The 15962-nt window shown below is 43.6% G+C and overlaps 1 protein-coding gene across 13 annotated transcripts in view; it reads right to left on the bottom strand.

Moving 5' to 3' along the window:
• The window catches only part of CADPS (calcium dependent secretion activator), a 477475-nt gene that overhangs the window by 358232 nt on the left and 103281 nt on the right, over positions 1-15962 (bottom strand). For all 13 annotated transcript variants that reach the window (XM_049642654.1, XM_049642655.1, XM_049642657.1 and 10 more), the window contains one exon: positions 11059-11172. In XM_049642654.1, coding sequence (XP_049498611.1) covers positions 11059-11172 — 114 coding nt within the window. The remainder of the gene's footprint in view (positions 1-11058; positions 11173-15962) is intronic.

Below are 15962 nucleotides of genomic sequence, written 5' to 3' on the forward strand. Positions count from 1 at the left end.
TCGATGTGTTCTGCTGTGCTCTGGACCTGGGTCACCTTGTCGCAGCGGCTAGAGCTACAGTCAGCTCTGACCAGAGGTGTCCTGGTGCGCCCAGGGCTGGGGCTGGCTTGCGGGGAAGGGTGGGGCTGGGGTGGGCTGGGGTGGGCTAGGCCCCCCCCCCACCCGCAGAGCTTGCTGAGGTGGCAGGCAGGGTCTGGTGTCCAGACCCTACTCCTGTCACATGGAGGGAGTATAAACTGTGCTGTCCACCAGCCTCTCTGACCCCGAGAGGATTCCAGCAGCTCCCCTGCCAGCTGGCTGCTGCGTTCTAGGGCTCGTCCCTTTGTATTATTCTACTTGCCCTTTTTTTTTGTTTTTTTCCTCGTTGCTCTTTTAAATTGTGGCTTTTTTCTGCGCCACAGGGATCTGCTCCGGGTCTCTCAGGACTATCCCTTCCTACAGCCATTGGGAGCTTTGGGGGTGTGGGTCCCCTTCATTACCCTGTCCCCGTCTCTTACTGTTCTCTGGGTGCTCTCTTCGGCTTTTGTTGTGCACAAGCTATTCAGTCAGCCTTCAGTTCTTCTTCAGGAGGAAATGCTCCACAGATAGGTGCAGATGTGGGTTGTCTCCATGGAGGAGGGGAGTTCAGGGTCTTCCCACGTCACCATCGTGGATGGGAACCCCACCATGGTTGTGGTTATTACATACAAAGTACCCGGCACGATGTCTGACCCTTACCAGGTAACCATGATTTACAGCCCATTTTATCCTCTCAAGGAGACTCATCCCACCCAAAACTGAACAAGTATCCGGGGAACGTGTATTTAATGTCTCCCTTCTTGAAATGTAAACTCCATTAGGACTGGGCTCATCTTGTTCCCCACAATGTCACCTATCTCTGGTATAGAGCCTGGCCCTTTAAAAGGGAATGAATGAAGAAGGTAGGCATTATATTCTGCCTACCTTGTAGACTGGAAAACCAAGACTCTAGAGAGGGGTAGGTAACTCTGGTAACTCAAACTGGCTGATTATAAAGGTATGTGTTTTTTTGTTGTAGTTGTGGGGTTTTTGTTTGTTTGTGTTGTTTGTTACTTCACCCTGGTTCCTTCCTTCCCTAAGGGTCTCACCTGCCTGGTGGAGAACCTCTCCTGCCTGCGGAAGGACGCTTGGTTGTTTGGCTGGCGCTGGCTGGGTCCTGGAACCAAGCCACCCATTAAGAACAGTTGACTTCTGTTCCAGTACCCACCATGTGGAGATGTGCACAAGCCACGTGGTTCTGGGATGTAAAACAAGACGGTGAAGCTGTTGCTTCATAGTCACAAAGAGGGAACATCGGCCACTTTTGAGCTGTGTCCCGATCACACTTCAGCAGGTGCACAAATACCCTTCAAGAGGCGGAACACACGTTCGCTCCCCCTGTCGAATTTCAGGAAATGCACCTGTTAGCCAGGAGACGGCACTGCTTGGGGGACATCCCATTGCCTCCTGCTTCATGACAAAGCCTTCCTTGGGGAGGAGAGATGTTAGAACGGTGGTCTCCACCTACTGCCAACATAATGAACTAATTCAGAAAGAAGGAGGGCTGAGGGTTTGCTTCACAGCCAAGGGCCGTGGCCGGCTCCTCCATGCCTGGGAACTGGTGCTCAGTGGAGATCTTAGAGCTCATTTAAAAATCAACTGTAGTGGGACGCCTGGGTGGCTCAGTTGGTTAAGCGTCTGACTTCAGCTCAGGTCATGATCTCGCGGTCCGTGGGTTCGAGCCCTGCGTCGGGCTCTGTGCTGACAGCTCAGAGCCTGGAGCCTGCTTCAGATTCTGTGTCTCCCCCCTCTCGGCCCCTCCCCTGCTCATGCTGTCTCTCTCTGTCTCAGAAATAAATAAAAAAACATTAAAAAAAAATCAACTGTAGAGAACAAGCTTCAACTAAATCCTCAAGCCTTATGAGCCTTAATGAACTAAAGAATTTACCTGAGAATCTACAATGTTTAATGCCATCTAACACCTTGCGTCTCAGTTACAGGTCTGCGTCTCAAAGTACATCAAAGTTTTGAGGCAAACAGAGGAAGTTTCTGGGGTATAGGATTGAGGCAGGAGCTGTAAACCATGGTCTGGGCCAGTTGTACTACTAACTTGCTGTGTGGCCTTGGGGAAGTCACCTCCCCTCTCTGGTTCTCCAGTGTCTTATCTGTACATGGAGAGCATTGCATTTTAAAATTTTGAGGTTGCCCTTCCAGCTGTCACGTTTATACTCTTCTTCATGATCACGTTCATCATTTCTTTGGGCACTCACTAGGGAGGAGATACTGTGCCAGGTGCCAGCAAGACAGTGGTGAGCAAAACAGATGTGGATCCAGCCCTCATGCCTCTGCAACATCACCCTAATAATGCCATAGAAATATTATAACCTGGGATAAGTGTTTTCAAGGGGGATGCACACGGGTGGTCTATTGCCAGGAATATTCCAGCAGGGAGTCAGGAAATCCTTCCTGGAGCAAAACTCCTTTGGGATGATATGGGAATGATGGGTAGGTAAAAAGAGCGTGAAAGAGTATTTCAGAGAGGAGGAACAAAATGTGTAAAGACCCTGAGTGTCTGAGGAAGTAGGGAGAGCCACTGTGGCTGGGTCTGCCTTGGAGCAAGTTCCGGGTGGGTGGCAGTGAGGAGACGGGATAGACCAGTGGCGGGAAGGAGCCAGGTGCTGGGAGGCAAGGGAGGCCACATGAAAGATACCGGTCTTTATCTGAAGGGCAGTGAGCAGCCATTGCAGGTTTTAAGCAGGGACATGGCCTGATCAAATCCACATTCTCTGGCTTTAATGCAGAAAACCAATCTGAAGGGGGCAAGAGAACAGGCAGTAGGCCAGGTGGGGTGTACCTGCAGGAGCACCCGTGGGTGATGACAGTGGTGGGGATGCGAAGAGTTGAATTATTCATTGTCAGCTCTAACGAAAATCAGAGGTAACTTAAAACATTCAACCAGCAGCCATACCCTCCTCCCATCTGTCCAGACCAGTGTCCCGCAAACCTGGGGCAGGCCCCCATTTATAAGCTCTTAGCACCATATTCCTTTCCTCCAAAACCCTTCCAGAACTGCCATTTGTCTGTGACTGTTTGGTTAATATCTGGGCTCCAGCTAGACTAGAAGTCCCAGCAAGGCAGGAGTTGTAGCTGTTTTTTTTCCCATTCCTTCTTCTGAGTGCTTAAGGCAGCGCCTGGCACATAGTTGACGCTGTGTTTAATGAGTGAATAAGCAACAGCAACAAAGGAGATGTCTCAAAGCAGAGAGCCTATTGAGATTATATGTGGACGGGAGCAGGGAAATAAAGGGAAATAAGGAAGCACAATATACTGGTCTCTTAAAACAAGGGGCTGAGGCTAGATTTTCCCTTGGACATGATAACGGGAGGTAAGAAATGATGATACTGGGGCTCCTGGGGGCTCAGTTGGTTAAGCCTCTGACTTCGGCTCAGGTCGTGATCTCACGGTCTATGAGTTGGAGCCCTGCGTTGGGCTCTGTGCTGGCAGCTCAGAGCCTGAAGCCTGCTTCTCATACTATGTCTCCCCTCTCTCTCTGCACCTCCCCTGCTTGTGCTCTGTATCTCTCTCTCTCCCTCTCAAAAATAAATGAATGTTAAAAAAAATTTTAAAAATTAAAGAAATGATGTTGGCACATTGTTCCTAGCTGGCATCTGTCACTGGCTGGGTGACCCCTGGATCCTGCTTCACAGAGCCCCTTCCTTTGTATAAAGTAGCCACTCAGTAAATATTTATTGAACTCCTAGCAGATGGCCTTAGACAAGTCGCTTAACTTCCAGAAACCTCACTCTCCTTTGCTGTCACATGGGGTTGATTCAGCCACTCTTCTTTGACAAAATGAAAGGACTTTGAAAAGCAGAGGGCTCCATCTGTCCGGAGCTAAGATACGACAGCCAGGCCCCAGATCGAGGGGAGATGAGTGGCATGTCAAAAGCGTGCAAAAGGAGACCGGAGACTAAGGAGACCACAAAGATGGAGTGCCAAACAGGAGGCAGCCATGGGGAGAAAAAGTGACGGCAAAAAACTAATTTTCCAGGCATATCATCTGTCCGGGCTTCGCAGCCTGTCAGAAGCGAAGGGTCAGAAGGGTCTGGGCCAGCCTTGCCCTGTAGCGAATACAGCCCCTGAGTACCGATGTACTTGACTGTCTCTAAAAACCGCCCTGGAAACCCATTTGTACTGGGAGCTCTAGCCGGCGTCTTTGTTCCCGGTTTTGTTTTTTGGCGACTATCGCAAGAGACCTCAGCCGCCGGCTCGGTTCCGTGTGGCACATCCATAAATCCTTCCTGCTCCTCTGGCAACTTCCCAGACAGGTCATAATGGCAGATGGAAGATAAACAAATAAATACTGAATGGTGAAGGGCAGTCAATTCAGTGACTCGGCCTCATCCATCAGTCCCTCCCTCCACCGCCAGAGCCAAGCAGCTTCAAGGTTGTTTTAGGAACACACACACACATCAGGTCTTAATGACTGTACAGGGTACGGGGGAAAGCTGGCCCAGCTTCCACTTCCTGATCCTTTCCAGCTCTACAAAAGCCTGTCATCCCAACGTAAATAAGAGAAATACCTACATGTTAGAGTAAATAAGGTTTAAAAACATCCACCACCCACAACGGCCCGGTTGCTACTAACGAATGCCACACAGGTACTGGGCGGGGTGGACCAGAGTGTCAGACGGCCCTGGGTTCAAGTTCTGACTCTACCAGTTGCCGTTTTTGCAAGTTACTTAATCTTTCTGGGATTCGGCTGCCCCATCTTTCACATGGGAATCATAACGACCCTCCCGTGTAGGATTTGGATGAGGATTCACCCCAACAATGCATATCAGTTGGTCAGCATGGTGTCTGTAATGGTGCCTCTTACCTTCACGAAGTAACGTCATAAGAGTTAGCTGTTATTTTTAAACAGAATATCATGTAGCAATGGAAAAAGACAATATTTTTTAATGAGCATCAAAAGGTGTCCTGAAATACTGTTAAAGCAGATAATTCCAAAGGTAAGGTGAAGTTGGGGGATAGGAGTATGACCCTGGACTGAGAACAGGATAGGAAATAAAACTGATGAGAATATGTCCTAAGTGTGAGTTTTGCAGAGATAGGAAAGAAATTAAAACCCACTGTGCTAAATGACACAATTGGGTTAGCAATATTTTGTAGGAGTTCCCCTGATAGTCTTAATTTGGAAATCAAATAGCTATCTTCATGTGTATAGACACATTAAAAATACCTGAAAAGATACATACCAAAATTTAATAGTAGTTGTCTAGCATGATGGGATTATGGGTGGTTTTCCAACCATGGGCTTTAGGGTTGTTTTCTACATGGTCTATTTTTGTAATCTATATATCACATAGTTATCATTTTTATATTACGTTTTACTTTATGATCACTTAAAACACCTCTTCCTACATGGAACAACTTACATACTTTACCTTCATCGAGACAAGGAGCATGTTAGTTTCTAAAATAAAATGACCTTTGGATCGGAAAGGTATCTTTCATCAAAAAGTAAAAGATACTGGGGCAAACTTCAGAAGCAGATCTGGGACCCAGACCCGTGGTAGGGAGCAGTAGCTTAGCAACAAAAGCAGCTCCGTTTCCTAGTTCTAGACCCTGGCCCCCCACATCGACTTTGTACTCCCCACCCTACCTCATGCCCAGAGCAAGAAACTAGGGAGGGGATTGATTCTATCAACTTTCAATTCTCTCCTACTGTTTCTATGCAGCAGACGTGTGTGGACCGCCAGTCTCCTCCTCTAACCTTAATATAGAATATAGTTATGATGTTACTTTCCAGGTGCCATATTTAGGGTGAGGTTGTGTGTGTGTGTGTGTGTGTGTGTGTGTGTGTGTGTGTGTAATTTAGTCCTGACAACAACTGTGCACGGAGGTCCTAGTACAGAGAAAGTACCTGAGGCTCAGACTTGGCCAAGGTCCCCCAGCCAGTGTGCAGAGGAACTAGAATTCAGTGCCACATCTTTCAGACACAAAACATCCTCCGAATCACTCTGACCTCTGCCCCCTCCTTCCTTGCTCTGCGTTCCCCTCGGAACAAATGTCTTTACACTGGGTAGTTACTCTTCTCCCAGGGATACATCTGTTGGAAGGCCACTGAGGGGTTACAGTGGTTTTTACATACTGGAAAATACAGAGCTTCATTTCAGAAAAATAGCCAGATTTGACCTGACTTCCACTTTTCTTAGATAAAAAAAAAAAAAAAAGTCCACTATAGAGACTGAATACAGTATGTCACCCAGTGTTGAAGACACCTGTAGTTTGTGCCTGCCACGTGTCCTCCCCTGCTGATAATAGTCCCTCAGTCTGAGAATGTCTGTGCCACTGCACACGGCCTCAGAGAGACTGTTAGGCATGGGAGCGTGTCCTTCCTCAGCCATGTGGCAGGTTGGAACCTGAGGTTGGCCAGTGAGACTTCCCCTTGTGGGTTTCAGATCCAGAGCGGGATGGCACAAGAATGGAGTCGGGTTGGTGGAGATTTAGACCAATGATGGGGTGCCACTATAAGGCCACCCGCTTCCTGAAATTGAGCGGCCAGGGTTCCCTCTTTTCTGGAGCTTGGCTATTTCCTTTAATCACTCTTGTTGCTGTTATTATTGTTGTGCTGTTATACTATCATCATCATCACCATCATCATTATCATCATCATTGCTTAATTTAACCAGCTGGTCAGTTCTTGCTGCTAGCAACTGCAAAATTCTTTTCTTTTTAAATGTTCATTTATTTATTTTGAGAGCGAGAGCGTGCAAACAGGGGAGGGGCAGAGAGAAAGGGAGAGAGAGCATCCCAAGCAGCCTCTGTGCTGTCAGTGCAGAGCGTTGACATGGAGCTTGAACTCACAAACCGTGGGATCATGACCCAAGATGAAGTCGAATCAGACACTTAACCGATTGAGCCACCCAGGCAACCCCAAAATTCTGTCTTCTACAACAAAGTTAGTTTGACAAAACCACCCAGGACTGTGTTAGAGATTGGCTAAGAACAAAACAAAACAGAGCAAAACAAAACAAACTCAATCAGAGCAGCTTCACTGGCTGAAGCCCAGACATCAGCTGTAAAGTTCTAAAATGGGTATGTGTGGCACCCGGGTGGCTCAGTCGGTTAAGGGTCTGACTTCAGCTCGGGTCATGATCTCACAGCTTGTGGGTTCGAGCCCCGCGTCGGGCTCTGTGCTGACAGCTCAGTGCCTGGAGCCTGCTTCACATTCTGTCTCCCTCTCCTTCTGCCCCTCCCCCGCTCATACTCTATCTCTCTCAAAACTAAATACACATTAAAAATTTTTTTTAAATAGGGGTGTGTGCATCTCTGCCTCCCACCAACCCCCATGTGTCCTTCCAGGGAGGCCCTGAGTGACAGAGGTTTTGTAAAATTTTTCCATCTACTTCTTTGCTCTGATGCCAGGACTGGCATGTGAAGAGCCAAAATGAAGCAGGGAAATGGGGGATAAGGGCGAGAATGCAAGGTGAGAGGGCTTACGGCATAGACATCTGTCTTAAAAGCACTGAGAGTTAGAGTTGTCCTAAACCCACTGTGTGAGTTACGGAGAAATGGGTGAGCTCTCTGATGTCTCAGGACCACAGCTGTAAGAAGGGGATGGAGTTGCCCAGCCGGATCTCCCAGATCTCGGAGCAAGCACCCACTTCAACGCCCAGCTCTCAAAGCCGGAATGGAGGAGATTATAGGATTAATCTGCTGCCTGCCTGATCGGCTTTGACGATCAAGGCCGCCAGGAAAGGATAAAATAAACCTGCATGCTCTCAGGAGCCAGAGGGAATCCTGGCTCCCTTTATCCCAGCCCAGATCAGGTCACAGGCCCGAGTGGCTTGATGCTAATGCTGGCCAGCGGGGTTCAGACTGGGCTGGATGGGCACAGATAGAAAAGGGACAGAGCCTACTCACTCCTTTCATCTAAAAAATTTTTCTTTACTACTCTAGTGTGCTGAAAAACTGTTACTGCCTTAGCAAAACAAGGCCAATGACTGAAATGACTTATTCTAGTAGAATCTTTTCAGAACTGTTTGAGGAAAAGTTGTTTCCATATGTCATTACCATTGGCAAACTGGGATGTGAAGGTGTGGTATGGTGGGGTGGAATATGTGTGAGTGTGTGTGCGTGCGCGTGTGTGTGTGTGTGTGAGAGAGTGAGAGAGAGAGAGAGAGAGAGAGAGAGAGAGAGAGAGAGATTGGGTTTTAGGAGGATATCTATTGGTTTTGCCAGCAAAGCATACATTCCAACATTCTTCTTCTGGTAGAAAGCACCCTAATTTCTCAATGAGAAACCACTGCACTCTCACTCTAGATGGTTCCAGTGTAGTTGAGACTGCTCATAGGCTCCAGAGGCGGTATCTGTCAAAGCACTGATCCCCTGGTCTAGTCCAGCCTCCATCTGTCGTGACTGGCTCCAGAAAGGCCACACGACCCATGACAGCCCAACCAAGTCACCTGGGGCCTTTTGCTGGGGCTCTCAGCAAAGAGGTATTCTGTTTGCTGATGTGGTTGCTAAGCTGGTAGGGCAAGACCGGAATCTTCCAGAGTCCTTCACATGCAGAGAACCACCCTAAGAATAAAACCAACACAGGGAGGAACAAAGCTGAGGTATGGGGAGAAAGATACCCATCTTGCTGGCATCTTTGGAGTCTCTGGATCCAGCCACAGCTGAAACCAGGTCTATTCCTAGACTATTAAGTTGCTTGAGCAAATAAATCTCATTTTTGGCTTAAGCCAGTTTGACCTAGGTGTCTGTCATTTGTAATCCAAAGAGTCTTGACCCAGACAGATACTGACAGGAAAGCAATTGGATCCTGGAGTAAGGTGGAGAAAGAAATCCTAGCTTCTCCCCTGCCCAAGAGTGAAGGGGGAGGGAGAAATGGAAGAGTAATGAACTTGGAGCTCTCCCAAGTTAAGTGTTGATCTTGAACCTTTGATTATGGACTTTTGCTTCAGTGGATTAGACTTCCCGGGAACAAGCATCCCAAGACTCTCGAAACTTTACTAATGAATACAGTAAATAATTAATACCCTACATTATTTCCTGTCACTCAAATCTTAATATTAACTATTCAGTGATTTCTCAATGCCTGTATTCTCACCAGACTAAAAAGAAGCTCTTTCAAATAAACTAGCTACTGTAGAAAAAAAAATACCGGGGTCACTATAGATATAATGGCAATTTCCAGAGACTCATTAACACATTGATAACTATTATTTTCAGTTAATTAATACAAAGAAATGGCATTTCCTTTTAATTTATGTCATTAGTCAAATGAGCTTTCTAATTAAGATTTGCAATCTACAAATTTACAAACTGGTGAATAACTCTAAACATGGAGAATTATTGCTAAGGTCTGCCTGGCCTGAACTGGCTTTCAGAACTTGAAAAAAAGGGGGGGAAATTAATTTCATTCCCTGGTGGTTTCTCCACAAAATCTTCTGTTAAATAGATTCAAGATATTCATTGCCATACCATCATCATGGTTCTGAATGTCATTTCCACATTGCATTGAATTCAACTGAAATATTGCATCACATAAGATAAAGAATTAAGTCTGACACTTATCGGCAATAATATTATTTATAAAATGAAAAAAAGCTTAAATTTGACAACTATAAAAATGAACCAGACTTCTAAAACAAACCCAAACAGAAATTTCATTGAGAAAATGTGTAAAATGAGTCTGTGGCTGGACCCAGCAAACATCACAGAGACAAAGACTGTTTACTGTTAAACAGTAATTAGCAAACCAGTCAATAGTATTTGCACAAAATCTAATTGCAGTCTTGCTCTACTCTCTTCATGAAAAAAGCCAAGTACTTTAGCACGTGGGAAGGAGAGTTTTACTGAATCAATCAACTAACATTGGAGTGCCCGATGGGCAGAAGCATGTGTGTGGAGCACAGCAGAGCAGAAGCACCAGTGTTTTTATTTTGAAAATGTTTGGTACCTAATAATTAAAAACAGAGAGGAAAGAAAGAAGAAAATCCGTGAAGTGATCCCATGGAAAAAAAATCAGAGTCTGGTGGATTCCTTTATACTTAGTTTATTGTTATTACCTTGAATTGCATATGGCAGGATGCCATGCATTTTTCAATGCTTGGCAGTTGGTTTCTAATGCTTTTAACCTAGCCTTGACAATGGGTATAACATTTGGGGCATACGATCCCAAATACAGAGAATATCTGGTTCACATGAAAACAAATGTCTTTTAATGACCATATAGTAACTTTTGAAAAATATGCACATCAGGCAAACATTGCCCATAGGAAGGGATGGTATATCGACTCCACTAATAATGTATACACCATAGCCAATGTGCACATTATGGAAGAATAATTATAAGTTTTAAATATACTAGTAGAATTCCAAAATCTGACTTGACTGGTACATAAACCTCTGAGGATGACAGGTGAAAATTCCCTTGTGATGTATATTCAGGATATGTTCTCTCACTTATAGGTTTTCTCTTAAGAAGAGTACTGCACTTTGGATGGGGTTCTAACTCATAGAAAAGAACTCACAGCACCATTTTAATAGAAAGAACAAGGAAGCAAGTGAAGGCACCATCTTAGAAGATGTTAACATCCTTTAGAAGGGGTGGAGTTGGTAGGAAAAAAGCTCCCAACTCAGTTCAAGTCTTAGCTTGTGGCATTGTAACAGCTGTGCAACTTGGAGTAACTGACCTAACCTCTCACAGCCTCAGATGCCTTACTTGGTAAGATGGGAATAATATCGGGACCTAACTCACAAGACTGTTGTACAGACTAAACAAGAAATCATACATAAAACAGGCAATGTGCAGAGTGTTTCGCATACAGTATCTTGTTTAGTGGGTACACAAGTGGGTTTGCTTTAGTTTTCCCCAAACAAAATGCTGTTATTTCTAAAAACCGTAACCAAACATCAACCCGTTTGCCTCGGGGGTGGGGGGATGGTTCTGTAGGAGGCCAAGGCTGCTGTTCCCACTGAACAATAGTCTGGCAATTCTGGGCTTTAGGCTTGGGCAGTCTTAGCCTTCTTCTGCATGGTGAGTCTTACCTCATAGTAACTCTGGACGGCGTTCATGAAGGCTTCATCAGCCACAATCTGGGTTTCCCCATTGAGGAAAGCCTGAAACCGGTCCTTGACTGTTTGCAACTGCTGTTTGCTGATCTGTAAGGAACAGAGAAAGAGAGAACAGTGAGGACTTGTTCTAGACAAGGATTGTGATTGCTTTCCATGGAAGATGCCTGTCCCATCGGTGTGCTAGACCTGGCTTCTATGGGCGCGCACTAGCTGACTGTTACATTTGCAGGAATTTTGTGAGGTGGTTGTTTACTAAAAAATACATAAATACATAAATTGTTAAAAAATTATATTGAAAACAAAGGCAACGCATATTCAAAAGTCATCGCTTCCTGATCATTTTACCATAACCTGTGCTTTTGAGGTTATTAACATCTATTGTATTTGTAGGGTGGAAATGATAGATAATGGGTGCTACCATATACCTCTTCCCAACTCCACATTCTGTGAAACCTTGTTGGAAGCCAGATATCAACCAGGATGGGAATATTTACACCATGGAAATTGGCAAATGCTATATAAGTCATGTGTTCTTGGCTTGTTTTTTTTGTTTTGTTTTGTTTTGCTTTTCGTGAGAGAGGGTTGTTGTTGAACAAACCACCACACAGGCACCTCAGGTGGTCTTATATACCCTGATTTCCAAATCTATAGTCATCAAAACAGTACAGTATTAGCATAAAAACAGACATAGAGACCACAGGACAAAATTGAGAACCCAGAAATAAACTCATGAATATACAGGCAATGATAACTGACAAGGACACCAAGATACTCAGTGGGGAAAGGACAATCCCCTCAATAAATGATGCTGGAAAAACTGGATATTCATACCCAAGAGAAAGAAATTGGACCCCCTATCTTACACCACTCACAAAAATTAACTTTAAGTGAATTAAAGACTTAAATGTAAGACTCAAACTGTAAAACCATTAGAAGAAAACACAGGGCAAAACCTCCTTGACATGGGTCTTAGCAATGAATTTTGGATATGACATCAAAAGCTCAAGCAACAACAGCAAAAATCAACAAGTGGGACTACATGAAGCTAAAAATCTTCTTCACAGCAAAAAAAAAAAAAAAAAAAAACAATCAGCAAAATAAGGAGGCAATTTATAGAATGGGAGAAAATATTTGCAAACCATCTACCTCATAAGGGGTTAATATCCAAAATCTATAAGGAACTCATATAAAAGCAAAAAACCACAAAAAATCCAATGAAAAAATGGGTAGAAGATTTGATTAAACATCTTTCCAAAGAAGACATACAAATGACCAACAGGTACATGAAAGGATACTCAACATCAGTTATCAGAGAAATGCCAATCAAACCCACTATATCTCATCACCTCACACCTGTTTGAATGGTTATCATAAAAACAACAACAACAACAACAACAACAACAACAACAAGAAATAACAACTGTTGGCAAGGCTGTAGAGAAAATGGAACTCCTGTTCCATACTGTTGATGGGAATGTAAACTGGTACAGCCACTATGGAAAATAACATGGAGTTTCCCCAAAAAATTAAAAACAGAAGTGCTATACGATCCAGCAATCCCATTTCTGGGTATACATCCCAAGGAAAGGGAATCACTATTTGAAAGAAATAGTGGTACCCCTACATTCATTGCAGCATATTCACAATAGCCGAGACATGGAAACAACCAAAGTGATCACTGATGTTTGAACACACACACACAGACACACACACACACACACACACACTTGATTATTATTCATAAAAGAGAAAGAAATCCTGCCATTTGTGGCAACATGGATGGACCCAGAAGGGATTATGCTAAATGGAATAAGGCAGAGAAAGACAAATACTGTTATGTTCTCGCTTACATATGGAATCGGAAAAATGTTGAGCTCAGAGAAATAGAGAGTGGTTGCCAGCATCTCAGGGGTGGGAGAAATGGGGAGATGTTGACCAAAGCATACAAACTTCCAACTATAAGATCTAAGTTTTGGGGGATTTAATGCACAGCATGGTGACTATAATTAACAGTACTGTCTTACATACTTGAGTGTTGTTAAGAGAGTAGGTTCCACAGCCCTTTGTTCTAACTACTTGTTAGTTATGATTAAATTTGTTAGATGATATGTCTCTTTTTTGTTATTTGTTCATTGATGTCTCCCCAGGGCCAACTTAGTGCTTTACACAAGACAGGCACTCCATAAGCGCTTTGCTGAATAAATGAAGGCAGTGCACGAAAGAAATCTTGGAATATCCTTTAATCAGTTCCAATTTGTATGAAAAGAAAGTCAGCTAAAAACTTTGCCGTTTTTACTATTATTTATAAAAAGTTATACTCTATAAATTGATAATGGGATACTGTGTCTAACTGTTGTAGAAGAAATCTTAAAAAAGATCATTCTGGTCCTAGCTCCATCAACCATTGTGTCATCTTGGAAAAGTCACTTATATCCTCTGAATTGGCCAGAGAGTTAAAAGCCCTTCTGGAATAAGGCCAGTTTAACAAGTAAATGTTATACCCTCCTTATTTATCTCACTTGGAAAATGGTGATAATTCTAATTATGGCCTTGGCATAGTAATAGCTATTTGATAACATAATATGAGTTCTTTTTTAAAATTTTGAGTTTCTGTATTCATTAATGCACTGATTCATTTAAAACATTTTGTTTATTTATCTTAAGTAATCTCTATACCCAACGTGGGGCTTGAACTCACAACCCAAAGATCGAGAGTCACCTGCTCCACTGAGCCAGCCAGGCACCCCATTTCTATATACATTTCAAGTGCTTTCATCATTAGAATCAATGCAGATCTTGCTAGTAGAAAATAATGTTTAGAGCTATAGGACACTGAAGCCTGGCTTGAGTTTTGATTCAATCAGGAAACAAGGAGTAGAGTTTTGAGAATGGACAGAGGTGGGATCTGGGGTGCTTTAACTGATTTTGTAACTTTGGAAAAAGTGACACTAGTGAAGTTAGGGGCAGATGTAAAAGAGGTAGGTTTTTAACAGATTGATATTTGTCATGTCCTGGAGTACCACTGTCTCAGGTTAGCCACGTGTATAATTTTACATTTTCTGCACGTCTCACTTTAAAAAGTATCAAAAACTAAGTGAAATAAATATTAATACACTTTGTGGAAGCCAATATGTCAAAAATATTATTTTACATATAGTCATCATAGAAATGGTTAATGAGATATTTTACGTTCTCTCTTTATACTATATCTTTGAACTCTGGTGGTATTTTACACCCATAGTATATCTCAATTCAGAATCACCACACCGCAAGTGTGCAATAGCCACGTGTGGCTGGCGGTCACCGCTTTGGACAGCCGGTCCTAGAGCATGGTATGAATACACTGCTAAGCCGTATAGACTTTCCTGGTCTGACCCAGGATGTGAGGATCCATGGATACTTGTATCACTGGAGTTGTACAGAAAAAATCAGAGTTATTTGTATGAATTTGAAAACATTTCAACTGAATTATTGGGCACCAGTTGATTTTCTCGTAAAAATGACACCAGAACATAAATTTCTATCAAGTAGTTCAGCCTTCACTGGCCTAAGTCACAAATCCTTACAGTATAGTATAGTACCAACCAAGGCATCTCACAGAATTTACATTCAGAATTCCTTCTAACACTGGGTTAATACCAAATCTGCACTATTTGGGGGGTGGGATGGAGTGGGGTAATGGAACAGGAGAGGGAGTGGCCACCAATACCCCTTGCTTTTGCCTTAAATCTCAAGGAATGGAAATAAAAGTAGGCACACACCATCTGAATGATGAAGATTGATTGTTGACCCAAGCCAAATCCATTATCACTCTAACCTTTGTTAAATAAGCAGAGTACTCAGTTCTTCAAGAAATATTTACGGAGCATCTATTACCTGCCTGGTTCTACCCCATGTCCTGAGGTATCAGTGGTCAATAAAAACAATTCAACCTCTGACCTCAGGGCCAGGGCGAGGCAATAGGGAATTCAAGGAAATAAGGGATTGTTTTCAGGGACCTTGTAGTCAAGATGGAGAGGAAAAAAAACATACAAAACGACAACAATGACAACCGCACAAAAGTATGTTTTAGGATTTCAGAGGGAAGAGATTACAGAATGTAAAATGCTTAAAAGGAGAAGGACTTCAGGAACATTAACATGAGTCAAATTCGGAGAACATCCGTCACGAAGCCCCATAAAACACCCCCCACTTCCTCGAACACCTCAAGCTCTCAGTGAGAGAGTCAGGGGCACAGATTCTAGAGGCAGAGCTATGCTTATGGCTGGGTTTTGATGCCTGCCAGTCCAAGTTCACTATTTTCCCTCATCACTAATTAAACAAGCAAATCACGTATTTAGTTATCTCACTCACCGTGTCTCACTGGGCAAAGGACTAAGCTCTCTACACCTCAGTGTTTTCATCTGTAAAACAGGGCCATTACTGACCTCATAGGATTGTTGTGAAGTCTAACTGGAGGTAAGTGACATATTCACTGCATAACCTGGTACAGCATGAATGATCAATAAACAGTAGCTGCTGTGATGATTAATCCTCAGCTTAGAGGCTTTACGCATACTGCTTCCTTGAAAAAGCATGCCTATGGGAAAATTCCAGACGTGTCTTCAAAATGCAACCCCATGCTCCTTCCCAGACTTTTCTGGATGGAGGTGGCTACTTTCTCAGTACTTTGTTCACAGTCCTGAGGGTACATGTGTCATACTGCAAAGTAGAAGTTTATTTAGATGCCAGAGCTCAGAGTCAGGGTCAGGAGTCAGGATTTGAGAACGCAGATGGGGTCAAAGGGATATGGACTCAAATCCTGGTGATAATACTCATTTCCAAGGGTAACCTTGGGCAAACTGATTTCCTTAAGCCTCAGCTCTTCATGTATAAAA

This window comes from Panthera uncia, chromosome A2 (assembly GCF_023721935.1).
Source record: "Panthera uncia isolate 11264 chromosome A2, Puncia_PCG_1.0, whole genome shotgun sequence".
NCBI lineage: Eukaryota > Metazoa > Chordata > Mammalia > Carnivora > Felidae > Panthera > Panthera uncia.